The 13,461-nt window shown below is 44.4% G+C and overlaps 1 protein-coding gene across 1 annotated transcript in view; it reads right to left on the reverse strand.

Annotated features, from left to right (window-relative positions):
• Positions 1–1,085: 1,085 nt before the first annotated feature.
• LOC137432207 (uncharacterized) overlaps positions 1,086–13,461 on the reverse strand; it is an 82,962-nt gene continuing 70,586 nt past the window's right edge. The window contains exons 6-8 of the mRNA XM_078782933.1: positions 10,690–10,785; positions 8,304–8,419; positions 1,086–4,665 (exon numbers count right to left, since the gene is read on the reverse strand). Of these exons, the coding sequence (XP_078639059.1) occupies positions 4,627–4,665; positions 8,304–8,419; positions 10,690–10,785 (251 nt within the window). The 3' untranslated portion in view covers positions 1,086–4,626. The remainder of the gene's footprint in view (positions 4,666–8,303; positions 8,420–10,689; positions 10,786–13,461) is intronic.

A 13,461-nucleotide genomic window follows, 5' to 3' on the forward strand; every position in this document is an offset into this window, starting at 1 on the left:
GGGAAGAATGGGGTGGACAAAAGGTTTGATGGTGATTGGGTGAGGCGCAGTGAGGTGTTATTTGAGGAGGGGGAAGAGTGAGGCAGAAGGTTGAGGGAGATGAAGGTGAAAGTTGGAAGGAGGAAGAAGCGGGGAGGACGCTTTGAGGAGGAGGGGTGAGAGGGGAGTCTAGGAGGGGAGGAGCGAGGGAGAGTCTCGGAGGGGAGGGGTGTGGGGGGAGTTTAGGAGGGAAGGGGCAAGGGGGGAGATTTGAAAGAGATGGGTGATGGGGATGATTTGGAGGGGAGGGGAGGGGCAACGGGGTAGATTTAGAGGGGAGGGGTGATGGGGAAGTTTTGGAGGGAAGGGGTGATGGGGAAGATTTGGAGGGGAGGGGCAAGGGGGAAGATTTGAAAGGGATGGGTGATGGGGAAGATTTGGAGGGGAGGGGCAAGGGGGAATATTTGAAAGAGATGGGTGATGGGGAAGATTTGGAGGAGATGTGTGATGGGGAAGATTTGGAGGGGAGGGGCATGGGGGAAGATTTGAAAGAGATGGATGATGGGGATGATTTGGAGGGGAGGGGCAAGGGGGTAGATTTAGAGGGGAGGGGTGATGGGGAAGTTTTGGAGGGGAGTGGTGATGGGGAAGTTTTGGAGGGAAGGGGTGATGGGGAAGATTTGGAGGGGAGGGGGAAGATATGAAAGGGATGGGTGATGGGGAAGATTTGGAGGGGAGGGGCAAGGGGGAATATTTGAAAGAGATGAGTGATGGGGAAGATTTGGAGGGGAGGGGAAAGGGGGTAGATTTGGAGGGGAGGGGTGATGGGGAAGTTTTGAAGGGGAGGGGTGATGGGGAAGATTTTGAGGGAAGGGGTGATGGGGAAGTTTTGGAGGGAAGGGGTGATGGGGAAGATTTGGAGGGGAGGGGTGAGATTGGATTTTGAAAAGTGTATGATTAATGGGAAACGAACATTTATTGCAAAATGAGTTTCTTGACATTCGAGTCAAAAATACGATTGAGGACGCTGAAGGATGGGTGGAGTGCTGGAGAGTTTAGGGAATGAAAGATGCACTGTAAGAGATGGAATTTTTTTTTTTGGAATGAATAGATTTGGTGAGCAAGTCGAAAGCATCCTTTTATAGAAGAAGAATAAAAAGGTGTTATAGAATACGACAGAATACAGTTCTTCAGGGGACAGATTAAACATTTTTTAACAACGTGATCACGTGATCACAAACAACGTGGTCGAAGAACGAACGAACAAATAAGAATGAACAAACAGACAAGAACAGAGAAGGAAATATTTTTTGGTTTTTTTTTATTTGAGGAGATTTTAAAACAAGGAAGTATGGGGTGAAAAGACCGGGAAAAACAGAGACCGAAAGTAATTGCAGTGCGATCGAAGAACCGCTGAGACAAAAACAAAGCCTCAAGCCAAGGTCGGACACGGTAGCCTACTACACTAGGCCTCAGAATACACGACACAAAAGAACCGACGATTCTGTACACAGGTATGAAAAACCAACACAGAGAATCCTATTAAGGACACCCCAATAGGTACATACACCGAAAGAAAGATACAGTTTCGACAAAAACACAATTGTGAAAAATTACTTAACTTCGAAAGCGTGCGAGCAGGGACAGCTTTGAATAGACGTGACCTCCACTCAATTATTACACCCTTTAGACCCCTTCACACACATTTAGACCCGAACAAGCCGAACCGAGTCACTAAACAATCACAAAGCACGTGCACAAAGGCCTCATTTAGCAGTGATAGTTGTTGTGAAATATCAATCAAGTCCACAACTTTGTCCCATAGGTAGGTTTAATCTCAATCAGATCTCTGACATCATCCTGTAAAAATACATTCATGCAATATACATCAGGATCTTGGCATCATATAGAGAGCAACGGTTATCGGTTAAAGCAAGCTAGCCTAGAACATCAGCGGGTACGTACCATCCATCCAAGTCTATATGTCATAGAATAATGTTGCAGGAGTGGCCCTCTCATCGCGGACATCCGAGGTCTTATAGACGCCTCTCAGCGGTTTAAGTGAGCATCACACCTGGGTTCAACTTTGATCCATTTTCACTACATTCTCCCCGCCGTTAGAACTATACTACCGCTAGGCAGGAAGCAAGCGTGTGTCAGCATTAATTGATTGGTGATGTCAATTCCTTTCAGTCGGTCCATCCGTAACGGTCAGGGTGGCGAATTGCCCTGCCAGCACGGGTCCGGAAATTACCGGGTGCAACATCCCCAAGCCCGGAGTCCCCAGCATCGGAGTAGCCGCTGGAGGCAGGTGTCGAAGGGGGCACCGCAGTGCCTTCAGGCAGGGGTGTATCTGGTGTCGGGAGGGGTGGCAGATGCTCCATAGGCGGAGCATCGGGAGAGTCCATAGATTCGTAAATCGGTTCGTCGATATCCCCATAAGGGTCGATATCCCCACAAGGGGCGAGATGGCGTACGGAGACAGTGGACTCACGTCCATCGGCCAACATCACGCGAGCATGCTCGGGATTAGCCTGGAGTACCCGCACCTTATCCACTAAGGGATCGTACTTGCTCGAGCGAACCGCACGTTTGAGATAGGCCGGCCCCGGCTCAGCGAGCCAGCTGGGTAAAGAGCGGATACTCCCCGAGCTCCTCGGGTGGTGGAACAGTCTTTTGTGAGGAGTCTGGTTGGTTGCCGAACACAATAGGGCTCTGATCGAGTTCAGCGCCATAGGGAGCGACCAAGCCCATTTATCTAGGCCCTGGCCGAGGGTCCTGAGGCTTAGCATGACGGCCCTCCATATAATCCCATTAAATCGTTCGACCTGCCCATTCGCTTGGGGCCTGTACGGAGTGTTGTAGCTAGAAGCGAAATTATTTTGGAGCAAGAAGCTCCGCACTTCCTGGGACAGGAAGACCGCACCCCGATCTGTATGCACGTAGGCCGGATACCCAAACATAGAGAACAAATTCTGCAGGCACTATATGACTGTGGCGGCCGACATATGCTTGCACGTATAAGCAAAAGGGAATCGCGTGTACTCATCGACGATGGTGAGCAGATAACGAGAGTTACTCGACACCGGCAACGGCCCTTTGAAATCCATCGCCAATCTCTCCCACAGTCTGGTAGCCCTGACCAGCGTGCCCATGGGAGGGTTGTAAAAACGCGGTTTGAGTTCAGCACATACAGCGCAGTCGTGACAGATCCGGCGGATGTCCTCAACCGAGTACGGCAGATTCCCATGACGCACAAAATGAGCGAAACGCGTTACCCCAGGATGACACATAGTGTCGTGCAAAGTGCGCAGACCTTCCAAAGTTATGAGACCCACAGACGTAGCCGGCCGCGATAAGGCGTCGGCGACTAGGTTATCCTTCCCCAGGCGATATTTGATGGTGTCGCAGAAGTCGGCGAGTTCGATACGCCAGCGAGTGATTTTTGTCATTCTTAATGCGTTGAGCATGCAAAGTGTCGTACATAAACGCAACGCTCTGTTGGTCCGTGATGATTTGGAAGCATCGTCCGAGCAAGTACGGACGCCATCGCCGAATCGACTCGACGATCGCGTACGTCTCCTTTTCGACAGACGAATGCCTCCGCTCAGCGGAGGTGAGAGTCCGCGAAAAGAAAGCCACAGGGCGCCCTCCCTGGGAGAGAGTCGCCGCTATCGCATGATCCGAGGCATCACTCTCTAAGAAATATCAATCAAGTCCACAACTTTGTCCCATAGGTAGGTTTAATCTCAATCAGAGCTCTGACATCATCCTGTAAAAATACATTCATGCAATATACATCAGGATCTTGGCATCATATAGAGAGCAACGGTTATCGGTTAAAGCAAGCTAGCCTAGAACATCAGCGGGTACGTACCATCCATCCAAGTCTATATGTCATAGAATAATGTCGCAGGAGTGGCCCTCTCGTCGCGGACGTCCGAGGTCTTATAGACGCCTCTCAGCGGTTTAAGTGAGCATCACACCTGGGTTCAACTTTGATCCATTTTCACTACAAGTCATTTTGAAAGTCCCGTATTGCTCCGCATGCGCAACGCAGAGCATGTTTAAGCCGAAGGTTCACTCTGTCAGTCTATGATTGAGGAACTACTTATTTTAAATTGAACTATTGGCTCTGAATTTGGCAAACTGTACGAAATCTCGTCCCAAGCATGCATGTGCAGAGTAAGGTAATAGTTTTACTCTGTCAAACAAAACAGCGAAACAAAACTGAAAATCGGTCCAAACAGGAAGCTTGTTGTTTTAGACGACATTATAAAGGACACAAACACCAGGCACGAAGAACTAATGTAACATGTTAATTGTAAAATATAAAAGGTGATCAGAAGGCCCCTGCTCTCTTAAAGCTTCGCTAAATGTTGTACACCTGCTACTTCCACCTTATGGTTTATTACGGGCCACCAATTGTTTGATCAAGTCATGGCGGCTTATTAACTCAAGTGCTTTAACCAAGCAGCTCTTCAAGCCCGTTGGTTTGTGTTGAATCAAACTGTTGGCCATGTCCGTGCGGTTATCTTTGAAATTATGATTGTTAAAAGGCAGATCTTCCAGCCCAGGAACTTGGTTGTGACGCAGACTAGAAGAAAAGTATTGGTAATTTTGGTAATTTGTCATCCAGGTCTGCCATCATTTCCAGACGGAGCTGCGAAAATTCTTTCTCTTGTTCTGGTGGAGATAGGAGACAGAAATCAACAACACAACATCTCATCAACAGAATCCATTCAACTAAGAGCAAAATGGGTTTTTAATCATGTTGTGGTCCTAAAAGGTCCATGTTTAATCATCTTGTGGTCATAAAAGGTCCATGTTTAATCATCTTGTTGTCCTAAAAGGTCCATGTTTAATCATGTTGTGGTCATAAAAGGTCCATGTTTAATCATCTTGTGGTCATAAAAGGTCCATGTTTAATCATCTTGTGGTCCTAAATGGTCCATGTTTAATCATCTTGTGGTCATAAAAGGTCCATGTTTATTCATCTTGTGGTCATAAAAGATCCATGTTTAATGATCTTGTGGTCATAAAAGGTCCATGTTTAATCATCTTGTGGTCATAAAAGATCCATGTTTAATCATCTTGTGGTCATAAAAGATCCATGTTTAATAATCTTGTGGTCATAAAAGGTCCAAGTTTAATCATCTTGTGGTCATAAAAGGTCCATGTTTAATAATCTTGTGGTCATAAAAGGTCCATGTTTAATAATCTTGTGGTCATAAATGGTCCATGTTTATTCATCTTGTGGTCCTAAATGGTCCATGTTTATTCATCTTGTGGTCATAAAAGGTCCATGTTTAATCATCTTGTGGTCCTAAATGGTCCATGTTTAATAATCTTGTGGTCATAAAAGGTCCATGTTTAATCATCTTGTGGTCCTAAAAGGTCCATGTTTAATCATCTTGTGGTCCTAAAAGGTCCATGTTTAATCATCTTGTGGTCATAAAAGATCCATGTTTAATAATCTTGTGGTCATAAAAGGTCCATGTTTAATCATCTTGTGGTCCTAAATGGTCCATGTTTAATGATCTTGTGGTCATAAAAGGTCCATGTTTAATCATCTTGTGGTCATAAAAGATCCATGTTTAATCATCTTGTGGTCATAAAAGATCCATGTTTAATAATCTTGTGGTCATAAAAGGTCCATGTTTAATCATCTTGTGGTCATAAAAGGTCCATGTTTATTCATCTTGTGGTCATAAAAGATCCATGTTTAATCATCTTGTGGTCCAAAAAGGTCCATGTTTAATCATCTTGTGGTCCTAAAAGGTCCATGTTTAATCATCTTGTGGTCCAAAAAGGTCCATGTTTAATCATCTTGTGGTCTGAAAAGGTCCATGTTTAATCATCTTGTGGTCATAAAAGATCCATGTTTAATCATCTTGTGGTCCTAAAAGATCCATGTTTAATCATGTTGTGGTCATAAAAGGTCCATGTTTAATCAGCTTGTGGTCATAAAAGATCCATGTTTAATCATGTTGTGGTCTGAAAAGGTCCATGTTTAATCATCTTGTGGTCTGAAAAGGTCCATGTTTAATCATGTTGTGGTCATAAATGGTCCATGTTTAATCATCTTGTGGTCCTAAAAGGTCCATGTTTAATCATCTTGTGGTCCAAAAAGTTCCATGTTTAATCATCTTGTGGTCTGAAAAGGTCCATGTTTAATCATCTTGTGGTCTGAAAAGGTCCATGTTTAATCATGTTGTGGTCATAAAAGATCCATGTTTAATCATCTTGTGGTCCTAAAAGATCCATGTTTAATCATGTTGTGGTCATAAAAGGTCCATGTTTAATCATGTTGTGGTCATAAAAGATCCATGTTTAATCATGTTGTGGTCATAAAAGGTCCATGTTTAATCATCTTGTGGTCATAAAAGATCCATGTTTAATAATCTTGTGGTCCTAAATGGTCCATGTTTAATCATCTTGTGGTCATAAAAGATCCATGTTTAATAATCTTATGGTCCTAAATGGTCCATGTTTAATAATCTTGTGGTCCTAAAAGGTCCATGTTTAATCATCTTGTGGTCTGAAAAGGTCCATGTTTAATCATCTTGTGGTCATAAAAGATCCATGTTTAATCATCTTGTGGTCCTAAAAGATCCATGTTTAATCATGTTGTGGTCATAAAAGGTCCATGTTTAATCAGCTTGTGGTCATAAAAGATCCATGTTTAATCATGTTGTGGTCATAAATGGTCCATGTTTAATCATCTTGTGGTCCTAAAAGGTCCATGTTTAATAATCTTGTGGTCCTAAAAGGTCCATGTTTAATCATCTTGTGGTCCTAAAAGGTCCATGTTTAATCATCTTGTGGTCCAAAAAGGTCCATGTTTAATCATGTTGTGGTCATAAATGGTCCATGTTTAATCATCTTGTGGTCCTAAAAGGTCCATGTTTAATCATCTTGTGGTCCAAAAAGTTCCATGTTTAATCATCTTGTGGTCTGAAAAGGTCCATGTTTAATCATGTTGTGGTCTGAAAAGGTCCATGTTTAATCATGTTGTGGTCATAAAAGGTCCATGTTTAATCATCTTGTGGTCCTAAAAGATCCATGTTTAATCATCTTGTGGTCTGAAAAGGTCCATGTTTAATCATCTTGTGGTCTGAAAAGGTCCATGTTTAATCATCTTGTGGTCTGAAAAGGTCCATGTTTAATCATGTTGTGGTCATAAAAGGTCCATGTTTAATCATCTTGTGGTCCTAAAAGATCCATGTTTAATCATGTTGTGGTCATAAATGGTCCATGTTTAATCATCTTGTGGTCATAAAAGATCCATGTTTAATAATCTTATGGTCCTAAATGGTCCATGTTTAATAATCTTGTGGTCCTAAAAGGTCCATGTTTAATCATCTTGTGGTCCTAAAAGGTCCATGTTTAATCATCTTGTGGTCCTAAAAGGTCCATGTTTAATCATCTTGTGGTCTGAAAAGGTCCATGTTTAATCATCTTGTGGTCTGAAAAGGTCCATGTTTAATCATCTTGTGGTCTGAAAAGGTCCATGTTTAATCATGTTGTGGTCATAAAAGATCCATGTTTAATCATCTTGTGGTCCTAAAAGATCCATGTTTAATCATGTTGTGGTCATAAAAGGTCCATGTATAATCATCTTGTGGTCATAAAAGATCCATGTTTAATCATGTTGTGGTCATAAATGGTCCATGTTTAATCATCTTGTGGTCATAAAAGATCCATGTATAATAATCTTATGGTCCTAAATGGTCCATGTTTAATAATCTTGTGGTCCTAAAAGGTCCATGTTTAATCATCTTGTGGTCATAAATGGTCCATGTTTAATAATCTTATGGTCCTAAATGGTCCATGTTTAATAATCTTATGGTCCTAAAAGATCCATGTTTAATCATGTTGTGGTCATAAATGGTCCATGTTTAATCATCTTGTGGTCATAAAAGATCCATGTTTAATAATCTTATGGTCCTAAAAGGTCCATGTTTAATCATCTTGTGGTCATAAAAGGTCCATGTTTAATCACCTTGTGGTCATAAATGGTCCATGTTTAATAATCTTATGGTCCTAAATGGTCCATGTTTAATCATCTTGTGGTCCTAAAAGGTCCATGTTTAATAATCTTATGGTCCTAAATGGTCCATGTTTAATAATCTTATGGTCCTAAATGGTCCATGTTTAATAATCTTATGGTCCTAAATGGTCCATGTTTAATAATCTTATGGTCCTAAATGGTGCAACCTATCGATTTGTGAAGCAACCTTTACTCAGAGCATTTACATGATGTAATTTGAAATGTGCTTACATGGAAGTGAACAAAAGGCCTCCGAATATTAGCTACCGACCTGGTCGCGAAGTATTTCGGTCAGGGCCGATAACCCTTGGCCAATAGCCTTTGAATCAGAGCTTGGTTTCCCGTGATCCTTCTGGGTCTCCTCAGCCGGTGTGTGGGTGGATGTCCCTGGTAATGCAAGAACCAAGAATCAAATAAAAGCTCCAGCCAATACAAACGGCACAAAATATTTTGTCGTATCTTGCACTGTTAGACTAGAAAATAGAATTGGACCTGAATGTGTCGTGGATATGCCTCCGCCCACGTTAGATGTCAACCCACTGTTACGTTTGATCTCAATTAAAGGTCACATGAAAAATAATTAAAGGTCACATGAGAGAAATAAGTAGAAGAGAGAAAACCTCAGATCCTTCAAATTTGAATTGTGATCTGCAAAATGATTTTCAATGGGCACATGACTTTTGACCTTTTGAATCCCAAGTTGCAACGGGTAATCTTTGTATCGCAGTCGATACTTGTGCCAAGTTTGCTCGAAATCCGTTCAGTGGTTCACAAGTTATTGTAACAAAGATTCTCAATTAAAGGTCACATGACCATGAGTCACGGTTAGGGATGAAAGAGATGACGGTGCACTGCTTGTTTGAAGTCCGGAAGGGAAGTGAGACAGAACAGCTTCTGGAAGGTGGTTCCATAGATGACAGAAGTGAAGAATATAAGAAGAGTTGTGGTGTGCAGTCAGTGAGAATGTTGGAAGTTTAAGTAGGATATCATCATAGACAAGACACAGCACAGACCTGACACAGCATGGTACAGCACAGGCATGGCACAGACACAGCATGGTACAGCACAGACACGGCACAGATGCAGCATGGCACAGAAACGGCACAGGCGACACAGCGTGCCATAACACAGTACGTACTCTGCCCAGGCACATTCAGACACCACCCAGATACACTCAGGCACACTCGGACACCACGCAGGCACACTCGGACACCACCCAGGCACACTCGGACACCACGCAGGCACACTCGGACACCACCCAGGCACACTCGGACACCACCCAGGCACACTCGGACACCACCCAGGCACACTCGGACACCACCCAGGCACACTCGGACACCACGCAGGCACACTCGGACTCCGCCGACCAAATGGACGACGAATGCTTTGTCCAACCGTTGCAGGCTGACCCGATGTCCTGTATGTTACAGGATTGTCCTGTTTCATATTTTTCCGAGACGCCATTTGTGTCTGTGGTCGTGCTGTATCGTGTCCCTGCCGTGTCCCACCATTGTCTCCCTGTTGGGTCGTATCCGTGCTGAGTTCGTGACGTGATGTCCCATCCCAGTGGAGGGGGAAGGGAGTAGTGGTGGCGAGGTGAGATCAGTCGCCGGCAGACCAACACTGGTGTGTGATTCACTGCTCAAATCACCCGTGTCTATGACTATATGCTGGTAGCTCGGTCGAGATGGTGTTGCAGTTTCGAGCGACGGCTGTTTCTTCCGCTTAATCATGGGGATGGCATCCTCTCAATTGTGGCGAATAACCACAATATCTAGCCATCTCTGTTGTTCATAACAGTGCTCTGTAAAATGTTCCGATCACAAAAGCGAACATTTTGTAGGCCCGATATCCACACTCGGGTATTTCAGAAAAACCTCGTCCAATTTCTGGCAACCCTTGGATCTTTTGGCCATTGGTGGATCATGAAACCATCTGGGTTTCGATTACCACAACCACCAAGGATGCATCGACCCGGCATATTTGTAGAAATTGGAAAATTATTTACAGTTTGAGGTAAACCGGACCGTGATGTAGACTGTATGTATTTGGCGGTCGACTTCCTGGTATGACGTCACAGGTAATTGTGAAGAAGAAGATTTGGAGTTTTAATCGCAAAATTACCGACTTTATAAATCGGAAAAAGGCACATCATATCTATTTTGTGGTGTATGAAGTGATAGATAATTAGCGTTGAGGTGGTCTGGGCATTCGGGTTCCCCTTCAACAAGAAATTGTTCCGTATGAAGAAGAAAATAAGTGAGGTATTCGTGTCAGATGTGGACAGTGAAACATGGTGAATTCTTTCACATGAAATAATTTTCTTTTTTTTGTTAATTGTGAAAGTAGTGCACGCAGAATAAAAGACAAATTACGTGTTGGACATAAGTCTAACGAGGCATCAAAGAGATCAGGGCTCTAGGAGGTTCCTCGCTGAGGCGTAGCGAGTTTGGCCACAGACACATCACTAATTCAACAAGACACGACCAAGGAGGAGTGGGTAAAAACAAATAACGACGTGGATGAAACAACGACAGAAACGATTGATCCGGTGTAGGGATTGTTGATGAAATTTCACGAAGTCGGTTCAACCAAATGTCCACCACGCTCAGACCGGAAACAGGAAGTGAAAAACGGCCAAAAACCTTTTGACTCACCAGCTGTCTCACACTGATCTGGCCCCTCAGCAGAAGCACAGCCGGCTTTCCCGTTATCCATCTGGGTCTCCTTAGTCGGTGTGTGGCTGGATGTCTCTGGTAAAGCGAGAACAAACAAGAATCAAATCTAGCAAATCTAGCTCCACCCTCCAGGTCTTTAAAACAGCTGTTCACCACCATCTCTTATCCTCCCCCATCCAAAACCTTGATCTTTTCTACCCCCGCTAATTTCGGTCCCCTTGTGTTTTATACCTTTCCCCCCCCCCCCCCTCCCCTTCCCATGCCTCCTGCCCCCAAGCCCTCTCCCTCCCACACTTCTCCCTGCTCTCAAATGTTGTGGTTGTGTGCTTCCCCTTCTCTCCCCATCTTGTCTTCCGCTCCCTCTTTTTGTATATTTTGTTTGTCTGGTTGATTTGTTTGTGAAATAAATGTTAGCTCTTTCACGAGCCTCGATTCAGTGTACAAAAAAAAAAAAAAAAAAAAAAGGCCCAGCCCATACAAACGGTACAAAATATTCAGTTATGTGGAGTCAAAAAGATATATAGAATGAAACACTTTTTCTTTGGTGTGTGTTCATTGTCGAGGCTCGTGGAAGAGCTAGAATACGTACACTGAACGGATCAGGACACAACAGGCCAAAAGGAATAGTTGAGAGAGGGGGGAAACACCAACAGCAGCATTGAAGGCCAAGATGGAGGGAAACTTGGACAAGCAATGGGTGTGGAGAGGAATTGGGGGCAGCAGAGGATGCATGGGGTGGACAAGATGGATACATTACGAAACTCAGGAGGGAAAACAGAAAATTTGGAATGAGGAGGGATTGGAATGGGATAGAGGGTGGGAGCGGGGTTAATGAGGGTAGGAAAGATCATGGTTTTAGATTGGGGATGATCCGAGATGGTGGTGAACAGCTGTCTTGTAGACCTGGAAGGAAAAGAGAGATTGAAGAGGATGTGGAAGCTGGTTCCACAGGTGGGACAAAAAGAGAACAAATGAGTGAAGGTGAGCACTGATCCTGGACTTAGGTAGTTGCACCAGAAGGGGGAAGATGGTGGATTGTGTGTGCCCTGAAGATACCTGGGGGGGGGGGGGGGGGGGGGGACAAACAACGGAAAGAGGAGAAGGTGCAAGACCAGGAACGAGGTGGTAAAAGACAGAGAGACCACTGATATGTCTGTGAGGGCGTAGTGATAGACTCAGTGAGTCAGTGACCCTCCTCATCGTACACGATTAAGCAAATATCAGCAAGGTTCCTTTGTTACTTTGCTTTACCTTCACTTACTACAAAATACTTTGCTGTGCCTGTGCATGTCCACGACCATAGATGGCGATCCGTATTATTAACTACGAACTAGCAAGTTTCCGCATGGGATTCTAAACGGGGTAGGGTTGGGGGTGGCAAAAATGCAAATGGCGTCTTCTGTCATCGAGCCACCAAGCTGGAAGCAACAACTCACATTTATTGCTACATCTGATGCAAGTAAAATACTCTAATGGCGATCAGGTGCTCCATTTGAAACTGTTTGTTCAACATGTGTAGCTTTTTGATGCCTAGCGTCTGTAATAAAGATTTGTATTGGTGTCAAAGCCCGTGACACATTGCAAATTAATAGTAGGATTATATATTCCTAAAAGCATTGCTTTAATTCCAGTGGACAAATTGGTTTTCGGTTCAGCACAAAGTATTGTTACATGGAAGGGGGCGTCCATAGCTACACTGTGGTAAGTGCAACGTGGTCTGTGAGTTTCAAGTAGGTTAGATTGCCATGTAACAGGGCCTGTCATCATTTTGTTACATGTGATGCTGAGGAGGCAGCATATGTAATTTATACACAGGATAGTTAGGGTAATATGGTATGTGTAAATGCCTCTTGTTTGTGGGCGGGGCCAGGTGAGGTCGTCCCATCACAAAAAGCATCACGCGCTCCAGAAAGGATGGTCACGATCTGCCAGGCCAGTATGTGCCAGCCATGGTGGTGGTGCAATGCTCTATAGAGCCCGGAGGAAGTAATAGACTTATTTTGTTTGGGGGCTCCCCATGAGCAGGACAGCCCAGAGGATGACTCTTCCGAGAAGGATGAGGAGGGGTGGAGAGAACGTACACACCAGAGAGCTCCTGGAGTGAAGAAGAATTTCGGTGGAAAGGACGGAGGGTCACAAGGGCTGGTGCACACAACCCTGATGTACGTCATCGTCTTTGGCTTACTTCGTCGCTAGCTTACTTCGTCACTGGCTTGCTTCATCTTTGGCTCACTTTGTTACTGACTTCCATAATGGGCTGCCCATCGCATTGCAGATCGTGCCAAAGGAAACTCCTCGCCTGCAAATAACTGTTTGTATAGGTATGATCTGTGGTATCTCGTGTGGGTTTGATTTACTTAATTCTCATGTCTGTGTCTTTCCGATGAAGCATCTCCCGCGATGAAGCTAACTCCAAGGGCCTTTCACTCACTTACCGCAGGCAGGTTGGTGGTCTTTCCATCTTCTACCGACTCCTCTCTGGCCTTGCCTCCCCAGCTCTCTCTGGGCTCTGTCCCCCAAATATTCCTGCAGGCTGCAGAAGATCTGCCTGCAACCCTCTTATGGTTAAACTGCCAAAATCAAGACTTTCTGCTCACCTTCACTCCTTCATTCCTCTTTTCTCCCACCTCTGGAACAAACTCCCTCACTCTCTTCAATCCCACTCCACCCTCCAGGTCTTTAAAACAGCTGTTCACCACCATCTCTTATCTTCCCCCATCCAAAACCTTGATCTTTTCTACCCCCGCTAAT

Source organism: Myxine glutinosa, chromosome 8, assembly GCF_964187855.1.
Source record: "Myxine glutinosa chromosome 8, kmMyxGlut1.1, whole genome shotgun sequence".
NCBI lineage: Eukaryota > Metazoa > Chordata > Myxini > Myxiniformes > Myxinidae > Myxine > Myxine glutinosa.